A 13,833-nucleotide genomic window follows, 5' to 3' on the forward strand; every position below is an offset into this window, starting at 1 on the left:
ATTGGTAAATAATGAAGCGATTAAGAAAGGAAGGAAATCATTTTGTTTTCTTGTAAAATAAAATGTTTATTACAAAATTTTCTGTTTTTTTAACTTCGAGTCTGGTAAATATAATTGTACAAATCATAAAGATATATTTATTAAACGAACTGGAATTACTGAAGCAAAGCAATAGCTTTGTCACGTTAAATAATAAGCTATTGTTACGTTTTTACTTTTTCCTTTATTTTACAGAAAATTAGCAATTTCTAAATGTAATTGCTTAATTCTATTTACAATATTAGAAAAAAATTTAAGGTTTGTATTCGTAAAATTTAAAGTTTGTACATTTATGTATTGATTAATCTGATTTATTAGTGATTTATTGTGTCGTACAATGATGCAATCTTAAATTATTTTAAAGCGGGTGATACAAAGAAGTAGACACTCTGGAATATATTGCTTTTAGCCCTTAATACTTATGCTCTTAAGACACATGCATACACGGGACACGAGACACATCAGTGAATTTTCATACACTGGTGTGATATGCCAGTATGTTTATGTGTCTATTTATTTAGACTGTGTTAAGTAGACACTCCTTTTACCATTACTCGCTTAAAACTCCTCGCTTTTTTGAATAATAGTAACGTGATTTTGAATTTATGACATTCGCTCGATGCCAGTGTTCCAATAGTCAAATTACTTGTATAAACGGAATATTTTGTATTATATGTGATTTATTTATTGATCTTGTCTATCAGTTGCAAGCAATATAATAAGACTGTCATTCTTATCCTAAAATACGTAGATGAAAAACTTCCCTTATAATTTTTAATGACGAAGTAAATTATATATATAAAATTTATTTATTTATTTTTGCTTTTTATTAGATATTTTTCAACTATCAAATATATACATTAAGATGAAGTAACATCGAATAATTTCGTATTATCATACTCAAATGTAAAATTTTATGAAAAATATCTCATGCATGAAGAATATAGCTGTTTTAAATACAGAATATTTAAACGTTTGTATAGAATATAGTATTAATTAGCAATTCATTATATTTTTAGAATTTATAATAGTGATATAAGTAGAATAAAACTTCAGTTTTCTGAAATCATTCTATAAAGATGAATCTTAAATTTTCTTCGATCGTTTTCATGATCCTGTATCGTTTCTTTTATTGCGTGGGACAAGATACCGACTACGATCTTAGCCACAGACTGGAAAAAGAAAAATCTAAAGAAACTGACGGTAAGTTTTCTTATTATTTGTAAATGTTTTAAGTGTATTCCTATAAGAAAACTTCGCAATTATTTTTATAACAGATTTTTGAGCGTGGATTAACAATAATTATTAGCCTTTCGAAATAATTACAGTACATGGACATTTATCGATAGTTAATGCGAAAGTGACATAAAATCAAGATGTATTGTAATTTTACTTGTAATATAGTCAAGCGAAATAATTAATAAGAAAAGTTGAAAGCTACAAAATTTTTAATGTCACTAATTCAACTAATTTTTTTTCCATATTATTTAACTTTCAATTTTACTTGTTCTTTTTTCTAGATTTTGTTACCAAATCTATAGCTTATCAAATATTTTTGATATCACCAAATTATGAATGTCATATTCACACGAGTTAAGATCACTTTTGAACACATTTCATCAAAATTTATAATATTATTATTAGTTGTGTTCTTATTAATTTTAGTTGTTTTTTTTTAAATAATTTATGTACGGAGTAATATGATCATATAGAGCAGGGGTGTGCCCAAAGTATTTTAAGCAAAACTTAATTATTTTGGAGAGAAATTAAATTTAGGATTAAATCTTAATTATTTAGTGTCTTAAAAAATTTTTTTTTATAATAATAAATAAATTTTTTATTGTTTATAAAACAAATTTATGTAATTACAGTTGATGAGAAGACATGTATAGAAAAATATTATGAATGTCTTCTTTCTTCGAATTTCACGAAGGAAAGGGTGAGGTTTTAAAAACATCCTATTTTTAGATATTAATATTTCTTTATTTAATAAATTTAATATAAAATAAGATCTTTTATTTATATACATGTTCCATAAAAAATATTAGACATAAGTTAATCCTGATGCAAAATGGAAGTACACTTATCTCTGTCTACCAGTTGTTTTTTTTTTCTTCTTCCGTTATTATTGATTATATTTTATATAAATTTAATTTTAATAATCCTAAACGGTATAGGACATTTGAAATTAAGTATTAAAGTTTGCATCTAACATCTTGATAATATTTTAAAGAATTTTCATTTCTTATTTTTTATAAGATTCCTAATAATCGTTATAATTATTTTTACGACGTTCATGTGTGAAGATTATTTGCTTATGGACATAAATTATTATGTTAAACGATTAATCCTTTATTTGACATGCGGTCAAAATTATATCTTAACGTATAATAGCAGACTAACAATAGATCCTGAAGAAATATGTAGTAACTGTACTATGCAAGTATATGAAACTTGGAAACGTATTTCTTTATTGTGTAAAATTTAGAGATAGTAGGGACAAGTTGATATTTATTCTGTTTTTATGAATTATCTGTTATTATCGTGATTCTTCTTCATTAATTTTTACTTCGTTTATAAATACAGTAGAGCATCGATTATCCGACTCAATTGGGGACTGGGGTTGGTCGGATAACTGAAAAGTCGGATAACCGAAAAGTATGAAAAAATACATTATTAGTATAGTGTATTAGGTCTGGTTTAAATACTAGCCTCCCTTTCAGGGTCGAGCCAGTGCTGCCAGCTAAAACATGCAAAAATTTAACAAAAATAATATTAAAGTAGCCAAGACATAACCAAATATTGTAGCGCCACATCACTAGCGGACATTTGAATTTGCCGACTAGAACGCGGTCGGTTAACCGATAAGTCGGTTAATCGGGGGTCGGATAATCGATGCTCTGTTGTATTCTTAATGACGTTTATGATATAAATTATCAGTAAGTTGAGAGAAGTAGCAGGAGGTCTATTTGGTCCAGACCCTGACGATAGGTCCTAAAATATTGTCTTCTATATTAAAGTATGATACAGAAGTGATATAAGTGTTTTATTTGATAAAAGAGATAATTTTATTTTAATTTATTACTGTGATGTTATTCATATTTTTTGGCTTTCTGGAAAGAATGAAGCTCCATATTTGTGAGTGGCGAAGGTCCTATATCATTTCACTAGTACATGATTATCAAATTATATTTTAAAGACTATATCAATTTAATAAAGTAACTACATTAATTAAATATATTTTGGCAGTTTGATTTAATGATCTTTTTACAATTAATCATTAAAAAAGTAGCACATTTGTTCATAAATCATCATACCTTTAAATCTAATTAAACCTGTTTAACTACTTTCCTTGATTTATCATTGAGTTTTTAATGAAGAAATTCGGCTTATAATTTAAAACTTATAAAAAATGTTTATCGATATTTTAATAATAAAAGATATTATTTTTATATATATTTTATTACTTTTAGTATAGTGAGGCCGCTAAAGAGTGTTGCGTGAAAACATTAAATGACAGCCAGACTGTTTGGTTATTTGTAAGTTGTGTAAAAAAACGAAAAGCATATTTCATATGAAATTTTTAATTTATTATTAATATTAATTTTATAAAATAAATTATTTTTGGAATAGTTGTATATATATACATTATGTATTAATTTTCAGACAAAAAATAATAAAACTAAATCATAAATATTAATACACAAAAAATTTTCTTTTTTTCAGACTTTTTCTTACTGTATTAACGTGCTTAACTCTGGAGTAAGTCAGCTTTTTTGTACCCTTTATAATAAAATAAATAATAGAATATTTTTAAAATTTGAATGTTTGCGATTACGGAAAAAATAGTAAATTTTCTTATTTTTTTAAAATCATTTTCATATTTATTTTTTCCATCTCTTTTATTTAAAAAGGTTAAAAAAATTAAAAACTTTTATTAATTTCTCGATTGCTGTCCATCCACAGGATTATTTTGCATAAAATGACGTCAAACTGATTGAAAACATTTCTCGTCGTCGATTCGCGCAATAGAAAATTACGTCAATCTCGAGCATTTAAAATTGAAACCGAAATAAGTTATCTCTTTAACGGTAGAAAAATTTTGGATTCTAAATTTTGGATTCTAAATGGGTGGCCAAATTATTATACTCAAACAAAAATTTGTCACTATCTGTGAAAGTGGTGGCTGTAATTAATTTATTATTGGAAGAATGTTATTGTTTTTTAATTTACTGATTAGCCGCTATATCTGGCAATCTATTCATTAGTGTGGTAACACACAAATGTTTTTTTTTCAACATGACGGCCGCTAGTGTCAGTGCATGTCAAAAATTTTACTGTGCTGGCTTGTGAGAAGTCTTCGTTTTTTCGAAGGCTTCAGTGTTATCGACTTATTATTCGGTAAGTATTGGTTTTTTACATTTAGGATTATTCTAATACTTAATCAATACATTGTGGTCATGTTCTAGTTAGTTTATTTTATTTTATTTTTTGGGGGTTGTCGACCGACCTAACCAAACAATGTTTATTAACAGATATGGGGAAGTGTGCTGGCCTCACACCAAGGAAAAGAGCACGGATTTCGACAATGTTATGGCGTTAATATAACCAGTGTCAAATTGCTGATTTGTGTGATGTATCACAGTCCAGTGTGCGTAATATCAAGCAAAAACTGGACGCCGAAATACCGATCAAGGTGGATTGAGCTGGTAAATGCAGTCAAATACGCATTACAACACCTCGAACTAAGCGAGAAATACGTCGGATTACACTTGAAAACCGCCGAAAGCCTTGGCTTGTTATAAAAAAAATTCTTAATTGAAAACAGAGTACAAATATTGGAGCGGACTCTCAGGCGAAGATTTGTAGAGATGGGACTGAAGTGTTCTCAACCACTAAAAATCCAAAACTCACTCCTGACATGAAGGCCAAACGTCTGGCCTGGGCCAAGGAGCATTGACACCGGACACAGGTTTTTATAACCCTAATACAAGAATACACATGTTTAGAGTATTTTTCTTTATAAATTTATACAAAAACAATTTCTTGCAGGCTTGTTTCTCGGACGAGTCATCAATACAGATTTTTCAAGACAAAACTGAGTTTATTCTGCATGAAATTTCAATGAAGACTGCATTGTGGAACTAGTAAAGCATTCTGCTTCAGTGATGATATGGTCTGTCATCAGCAGCAAACGGACTGGAAGGCTGTATATTTCCAAGGAACTATGCATCAGGATTAGTATAAGAAAGTTCTAGAGGAAAAACTGATCCTACAGACAGTACAATGAACCATTGTACTGTCCTAATAGGACCTAATAGAACCTAATAGGAATTTTATATTCATGCATGACTCTGTACCCTGTCATAAAGCCAAATCTATCACAGAATACCTAAAAACAATCAGATTAACACGCTGGACTGGCCGGGAAAGTTGCCTGACTTGAATACTTTAGAAAATGTGTGGGCAGTCCTGAAAACTGAAATTTTAAGGGATAAAATTATAACAAACAAAAGAGAACTGATTGGGAATATCATTAGAATATAGCACAACATTCCAAGTAGTAGCCATATCATGCATTGAAAGCATGCCACGCCATTTTCAAGCCGTCATAGAAGCTAAGGGCAGAGTAATCAAATACTAAATAATATGTATTTCTCTTTTAGTACACTATTCGACCTATCTACACATGTTTAATTTTTATTCCTAAATACACTTACTAGTATTAAAACGATATATAATAATAACTCTAGAAACCATATAACTATTGTATTTCATAACTTAAACTGACAAAATACAAAGAAATAGTTTTGAGTATAATAATTGGCCACCCACTGTAGGCATGTGCCTAAGGCGGCATTTTTTTTATAAGTAACGTTGTAATTACATGATTTGTTTGTTAATATGTGAAAGCAATATTATTTTGTAAAAAGAAATGTTTCGAAATGAAATACTTTCGTAACTAAGTGAAAATAAGTTAATTATTTTTATTATAAAAAATTAATGATTAAACGTATTTTAATTCTTAAACATTTATGATGTTCTATCCTATTCCTCCTACAAAATGAACACAAAGTTTTATCTGCCTACAGGCGACAAAATCTTAAAAATGCTTGATTATAATTAGAATTTTCAGCACATAACGTATATATACAGTAAACACATATAGACCTAAATATATATATATATATAAATTTATTTAATCCAAAAGTTTAGAATCATTCAAAATAACTAGACTAAAATCTAAATGATTTAAAAAATTCGTTTTTCTTTTCCTTCAAAGGATAGTCTTATGTGTCATGAAAAAGTTGGTGTGGAATGCTCGATCCAAATAAATTCATATTTCCAAGAGGTAAAAATATTGCTTTCAGTTATTTTCAAAATTTTACTAAGAAATTCAAAATAAAATAATTTAGAATTTCTTAGCAAAATTTTACATAATTATATTTCAATTTAGAGATTCCCATACTATCTAGTATTTAAAGAAGAAGTTTTCAATAAAATCGAAGTGAGTATTTCCTTTTTCCATAGCATTAATTAAAGCTGTCCGTATTGGGATTAACGTGTAAACGTCTTTTATTTTTTAGCCACGACCAACAAGTCCTGATGAATGTGATGATTCTTTTATTATTAAGTATGGTGTAAGTACTAAAAAAACATTTAATAAACTTTAACTATTTGTCATTAATGATGAATAATTAAAATACTTAATTTTAGAATTTTTTGAAACAACAATGTGAAAATGCGAGCCTTGCCAATTTGGGTACAGAGTGTAAAATATTAAACTTATTTATCTAAATAAATAAGTTACTAAACAGTAATATAGCCTAGAAGTTTCATAACAGTTATTATTTTTAGTGAAGCATATATCCTTGTAAATCATGTAATCGAGATTTCTGTACAATAACTATCATCAATTTTGTTATGTATGCAGATAAATATGCAACTTTCATGTCTTAAGTAAATATTTTTAACTAATAAAATTATTCAAATTACTAATGCTTCTTGAATTCAATTTTAATATTGTAAATGACGTAAATTTGCTATCTTTAAACAATTATTATTAAAAGTGGAAAAGGTTTAATTAGATACGGGTCTCCAGGTTCACGCCTAAAATAACAACATGACAATTTTTTATAAATTTGATTTACAATATTTGAAGCCAATTTTCATTTATTTTTATTTATGCATTTTATTGTTTCTAAGAATCTCTATACTTTCTTGAAATTTGCGATTATATGTTCCCTTTTGTCTATGAAGGATTTTTACGTTATTCTTATCTATATTTCAGTCATTTAACGTACAGTGGTCGTGAAAAGCAGAGTTAATTCTATTATATTTAAGACCCGCAATATGTTCTTTTAATCTAACTTTCATTTTCCTCTTGGTTTCTATTATTGTTAATTAATCTGCCTAGTTATTACAGGGTTTCTGTACAAACAAAGAACTTACGGAGGCGGGTGGGTTCTTGACCATGGTTTTATGGCTTTGAAAGAAATTCGGCAATTTTATTCCCGGCAGTCTCACACAACTTTTTCATGTGGAAAAGTTGTGTGAGGCTGCCGGGAATAAGATTTTAAAAATAATAATAGTAATAATGACATCTGGGAGCGGTTGAGTCAGAGATCGATGCCTCGTTTACAAACAACACAACCCGTTTATCAGGCAATTAACTTACAATAAAAATACTATTGTCACGAAGGATTCAAGTCCCTGTAGATTTCAACATGTAGTCTTCTAAAGAAGAGGAAAGTCCGGCGACGAGGGTGGTTTACTATCGCTAACCGAATGTTACATTCTAAGTCCAGTAATCGAACAGAAACAATGTCCAGTGAATGAGGATCGGAATTTCCGAAGTTTCTCTCAACGAATGTCCATAACTTCGGAGAATACATCAGCAAAGGATGAAGGTAGAACCTTGCGAGAAGCACCCCAGCGAGGGACATAGTCTCGAAGGATGTCACGGTTAAGAACCGAGTGTGTTTGTGGCCTGGGCTTAAATATCTTGTCGTCTCGCAAATTGTTACTTTATTGGTTATTAATCTTCTTTCTCGATCCCCGATTGGTCTTTTTCTGTTACCAAATGAAATCGGATCATATTGGTTCCCGAGAAAGACGAATGTTTATTAATACTATTCGACACTGTCTTTCATTCGGTGTTTAACGAACCTCGTACTGTACCTAAAGTAACATTTTCTTTTTTGTTTATCTTGTCTTATAAAACATTTAATTTACTAATTTTTCTCCTTTTTTTACTGCGTTGCCTTAATATTAAAATAATTTTATTTTATCCCTTTTCCTTTATAATTTAGTTTCCTTAATTTTAATTAATCGCGAAGTTCAAGATTCCTTTTTGTTTTCATACATGGATAAAAGAATGTTTTTCATCCTAGACCAGCGCCTCAGTTATATCCCTACGATATTGTTTTCTCTTTCCTGGAGCAAACAATATTTTAGAGATAAACCAGGAAGATGTAAAAGTTCAAAATAACTAGATGAGAATTAAACGTTAAATTTTTAAAAAAATAAGAGAGCGTGGTTATAATCATGATAACCGTTCTTCGTTTTGGGTAGCACCAGCTTCTCACTGTCCAGTTTAGCATATAGTAACGAAAGAAATTAATTTTTATACATTATTTAAAATTATAACATGTTTCACCTGTGCTAGCTGATCCCGTTGTAAGACAGACTCTTTTTAAAGGATGAAATTATCTGTATAAATTTTAAAAACACATTTTGTGTATTTCATTTGTTCAAAAACATTGACGAAAAAATCCAGCAACGAATTGCTTAAGAATGATTTTAAACAAACAATTACGTCTTTAATAGGACCTGGATATATCAATATAACAGCTATTTCATCATTGATATAAATTTTAACCCCAGCACATTATTTTCAATATCACAATACTTAAGAGTAGTGAATTTATAATTATTCTATTTCAATTTTTCTGTAATAATTTCAAATGTTATTAAATTCTAAAGTACTTCGGAATTACACAAAATATATTGTTTCGAAATTACTTCATATGTAATTTTATATTCATATTTCAAAGAAAAACTATTAAATCTATTGTTTCAGTTGATTATCTTTCTCTTCAAATTATCACGAAAGATGTGCCTTATCTTCAATAACGAAATGGAATATTGAAAAATATTACACACATATATATACATTTTAAAAAACTAATTTAATTGAGCATTTTCTTAAATATAAAATTATCCACAACCGTAAACAATCATGAAATACTTTCTTTGTATTGTCATCCTTTGTATTAGTTGCAATAACGTATACAGTTGTAAGTATATTATAATATTTTTAAGATAAATTGGAAAATGAAAATTCAAATAGTTTAACACTATTAATAATATTTTATTTCTTATAATAATAATTTATTAAATGTATATTATTGGTAAAGTACATAAATTACATAATAGAAATGTATGTACAATATGTTCATAACAAAAATGGATTAATTTATGAATAAGTTTTTTGTATTATAGTTCTGACATAAATACGTTTGGAATTATAAATAATTAGATTATTTTAATTAATTAAACTTATCACAATTTTATCATAAATATACTTTAATCTTAATTATGATTACGAAAAAAATAAGACTAAAATTGCAGTCGGGAATAATTGCAAAAATTATTTATAATGACGAAGTCAAAATAAATAATTGCTCGTTTCTAATTTAACTTATTTTAAGCAAAACATAAATAAATTCGTTTTCTCTCCTAAATAATTAAGAATAAATGTCAATTATTTAATTACTTAAATTTTAAAACGTTCATTATTAAAGTTCATTAGTCTAATTACTATGGTTTCTCGTATAAAAATGAATACAATGGGAACGTATATGAATAAATAGATTTTTATAATGTAAGCTTTTATTTAACATTAAATTAATTACCAAATTCAGAAAAATTTTCTAAAATTTTTATTTTTATAATAATAATGAATAATCCTTTTGTTATTTATAAAACAAATTTATTTAGTTGCAGTTGATGAGCCTTCATGTATAGTAAATTCGTATTATAAATGTCTTTCTCTTTCTTCGAATTTCACGATAGAAAAGGTGAGATTTTATAAAATTCCTATCTTTTAGATATTAATATTTCTTTATTTAATAAATTTAATATAAAATGAGATTTTCTATTTATGTATATGTGATATAAAGAATACTAGTTAATCCTGCTGCAAAATGGAAGTACAATTATCTCTGTCTACCAGTTATTGTTACCGTTATGTTATTATTGATTTTATATTATATTTGTATTTATTTTAAGTAAATTTAATTTAAATAATACTAGACGGTATAGGAAATTTGAAATTCAGTATTAAAGTCAGAAATTCGCATATAAGACTCCTTTCGTTTTTTTATTTTAAAGAATTTTATTTTTCCGGAAAACAAGGGAAAGTACTGGAATCGTGTCAATTTTGACCCTCCGAGTTTTTTCACCTACCGAAATTTTATTCTTAATTTGTTTCTGTGATTTTGTTCATATTTTTTTTGGCTTTCTGAAAAGAATGAAGCGCCGTATTTGTGAGTGGCGAAGGTGCTACCTCATTTCACTAGTACGTGACTATCAAACTACATTTAAAGTCTATATCAATTTAATAAAGTAACTACATTAATTACATATATTTTGGCAGCTGATTTAATAATATTTTTACAATTAATCATTAAAAAAGTAGCATATTTGTTCATAAATCATCATACCTTTAAATCTAATTAAACCTGTTTAACTACTTTCCTTGATTTATCATTGAGTTTTTAATGAAGAAATTCAGCTTATAATTTATAAGTTTTAAAAAATGTTATCGATATTTTAATAATAAAAGATATTATTTTTTCATATATATTTTATTACTTTTAGTATATTGAAGCAGCTAAAGAGTGTTGCGAGATAACATTAAATGACAGCCAGACTATTTGGCCTATTGTAAGTTATGTAAACAATGAAAAGTACATTTCAAATGAAATTTTTAATTTATATTAATACTAATTTTATAAAATAAAATATTTTAGAATAGTTGTAATAATTATTTAATACTTTTTCTATAAATAACTACATATAGAAAAATACTGTACTGTACATAATGTAGTTAAAATTTATTAAAATTTCGAAAATGAATATTTTAGTTTAATTTTCTTAAATATAATTCGTACAAAATATTTTTGGAAATAATAATAAATATTAGCTAATTTCACGAAAAACTTCTTTTTTTCAGAGTTTTTATTATTGTTTTCTCGCACGTATCTCTAGGGTAAGTCCGTATTTTTATACCTTTCATAATGAAATAAATAATAAAATATTTTCTAAATTTCAATTATACGTTTACGATTACGGAAGAATATATTAAATTTTCATATCTTCATGGATTCGTTTAATAGCTTTTTAAGTATAATCGATAAGGCCGGATGGCCGAGCGGTCAAGGTGGCAGTTTACCGCTCTGGGGGACCCGGGTTTGAATCTTGACGGGTCGAATAATCCCCAGGAATTTTTCGGGGGGTGGTCCGTCCGGTATGTCGGGCTCCGTCCCTCACCAGCCGGTTGCCCCATTGTGGGTCTGGCCGAACCCATAATGGGTTTGTAAAAAGAAACCCTCTTAGAGCCCACAGGGCGGAAAGAGTTTAAAAAAAAGTATAATCGATGATGCTAGGATGTTTTCGATGGTGCCAAGTTTATATATTTTGTTAATTTTTCGCAAAATTTGATTTGTTAGCCGATTATCATTTCACATTCGGCTGTGAATTGTACGTTGTAGTTAACATTAGAAAAAATTTGCATGTCTTGAATATTCTACACGCGGAGGTGAAATTTAACGTTTGTTTTCTACTCTTCTTAATTGTAAGTTTGCTGTATTTTCACGCGTTTTAACTGAATAATACTATACTCGTAAGTATAGTATTTCGTTCAGCATGTAAAATATCCAAAGATTAAAACGTGCAATTCCTAAAATTCTTTCTTCTACATATGCATTTTGGGTCGACGTGAACCCTCAATCTCTCTTAGTGCTAGAAAATTTGTACGTATTCTAAAGAAACAATCATACGTGGAAATTCAATTTCAAGTACAGATGCTTATCCATTGTTTTATGACTTTATTCATTTCTTAATCCCAGTAATCTCAAACGGGCTATTGAGATTACGAAATGAATAAAATTTGCTTGGGCAGCAACCATCATACTGTATCTACTACTATTATTATTATAAAATTCATTGATACATTGGTCAAACCATTCATTACTGTTCTTATTTCAGTCATAATTTAATTTAAGATATGGTCTATCTTCAGCACGTTAATTTTGTTTTGATTTGTTTAATTGACAATATGATTGCTTGACTTCTATTTTGTTTATTATAAGCAAGAATTAATGACAATGGAACAAACCAATATAGGTAGGGTAAGTGATACAGAATATGGGAAAATCAGTTTAAGTGAATATTATGCTGCATTATAATACAGATGTAGGGTTGCCGACTGGGGTGGAAAAGTCAAGACGTTCGAGGGGTCACAACAACTATATGTTGAAGTGAAAAATTCATTGACACAGGTTTTCCATCGGCACCACGTCAAGATGCCTCGTCAGGACTAACACCAATGTGCTTTAGGACACAGAAATCGCGATGGCCGTTACGAGCGGTCTTGTTCCTTGTCGGTCGGATTCGGGATGGAGAAGGTCCGAGAAACAGCGTACCCGAAGAAAGAAGTGCACTCAACGACAAAATTTCTAATCAAATATACGTTTATTTATAGGAACTTTATTTACACATATATAAATATTAGATTTAACCGAATAGAAATCAAATTACATATCCGTATCGTTCTCAATTAAGTTGTGTCGTATTTCTAACCGAGAGATAGAGTTTACAATTGAGTGCGAGGTTGATAAATACCTTAGAATTTCAAAGAGGTAAATCTGTTTGTGGGAGATCAAGAGGTGTAACGGATGGCGCTGAAGATGTTTCGAAGATTTTGTAGATGTGCAGAACATTGGTAAGATGTCCCTGGACGAGGGATAGCTTTTGCAGATAGGCGACTGTAAATCTGAGAATAAATATCGTCCGATGTCCCAAATAGCGGAACGAAAGGAGTTCTGTCCAAGGGTCGAGGCTGGCGTATGACGAGATAGCGAACCTTACTGACCAACTCATTCGAGATGATCTTTGAACGCTCTCTGTTGTCATCGATCCTTTTTTTTTATTTTATTTTGTGGGTTCTCCCCTCACTGTTTATGTTTTTTTTTCGATAAATTTTAAAGTCCATGTCCAATAGCGATATTTTTCGTTAGAGTCCTGGTGACACACCAAGATGTGTCAGCTCTGAAAAGGAAGCAAGTCCGTGTGAAAAATATAATCGTATCATATTTGGATTTATTTTTTCTTTCGAAAAATTTTTGAATAAAATTTTTCGTCAAGTCTAGGCTCTCATTCTAATAAGGTTTATGTAAAAACAAGTGTTTCTGAGTAAAATACTTTCGAAACTAAATGAAGCTAACTTAATTATATTCATTATAAAAGATTAATGTTTATAAATGTTCAAGAATTAAAATATATCTAATCCTATCTCTCCTCCTACAAAAGGGCACAAGTTTTATCGGCTTACAGGCGACAAAATCTTAAAAATGCGATTATACTACGTACAGTATTTGGAATTTAAGATCATATTTTCAACACATATTCAGTATACATATATGTATAACACAAACCTTTATAACTCAAAATAACTATAAGCACAAGCCTTGAATCCAAATGACTTAAAAAATTTTTTCTCTTCCTTTA

General features: G+C 28.6%; 1 protein-coding gene across 2 annotated transcripts; it reads left to right on the forward strand.

Annotated features, from left to right (window-relative positions):
* The first annotated feature begins 1,047 nt into the window (after positions 1 to 1,047).
* LOC136984646 (uncharacterized) lies at positions 1,048 to 7,038 on the forward strand. Of its 2 annotated transcripts, XM_067281714.1 has the most exons (8): positions 1,048 to 1,242; positions 1,911 to 1,978; positions 3,513 to 3,578; positions 3,766 to 3,801; positions 6,323 to 6,391; positions 6,497 to 6,547; positions 6,627 to 6,680; positions 6,757 to 7,038. In XM_067281714.1, exons 1-8 carry the CDS (start codon positions 1,119 to 1,121, stop codon positions 6,835 to 6,837), a joined length of 549 nt encoding a protein of 182 aa, XP_067137815.1. In that variant the 5' UTR covers positions 1,048 to 1,118; the 3' UTR covers positions 6,838 to 7,038. The 2 variants fall into 2 exon arrangements, with proteins under 2 accessions (XP_067137815.1, XP_067137816.1); XM_067281715.1 differs by lacking the exon at positions 3,513 to 3,578.
* The last annotated feature ends 6,795 nt before the right edge of the window (positions 7,039 to 13,833 follow it).

This window comes from Centruroides vittatus, unplaced genomic scaffold (assembly GCF_030686945.1).
Source record: "Centruroides vittatus isolate TY-2023 unplaced genomic scaffold, ASM3068694v2 contig_926, whole genome shotgun sequence".
Taxonomy (NCBI): domain Eukaryota; kingdom Metazoa; phylum Arthropoda; class Arachnida; order Scorpiones; family Buthidae; genus Centruroides; species Centruroides vittatus.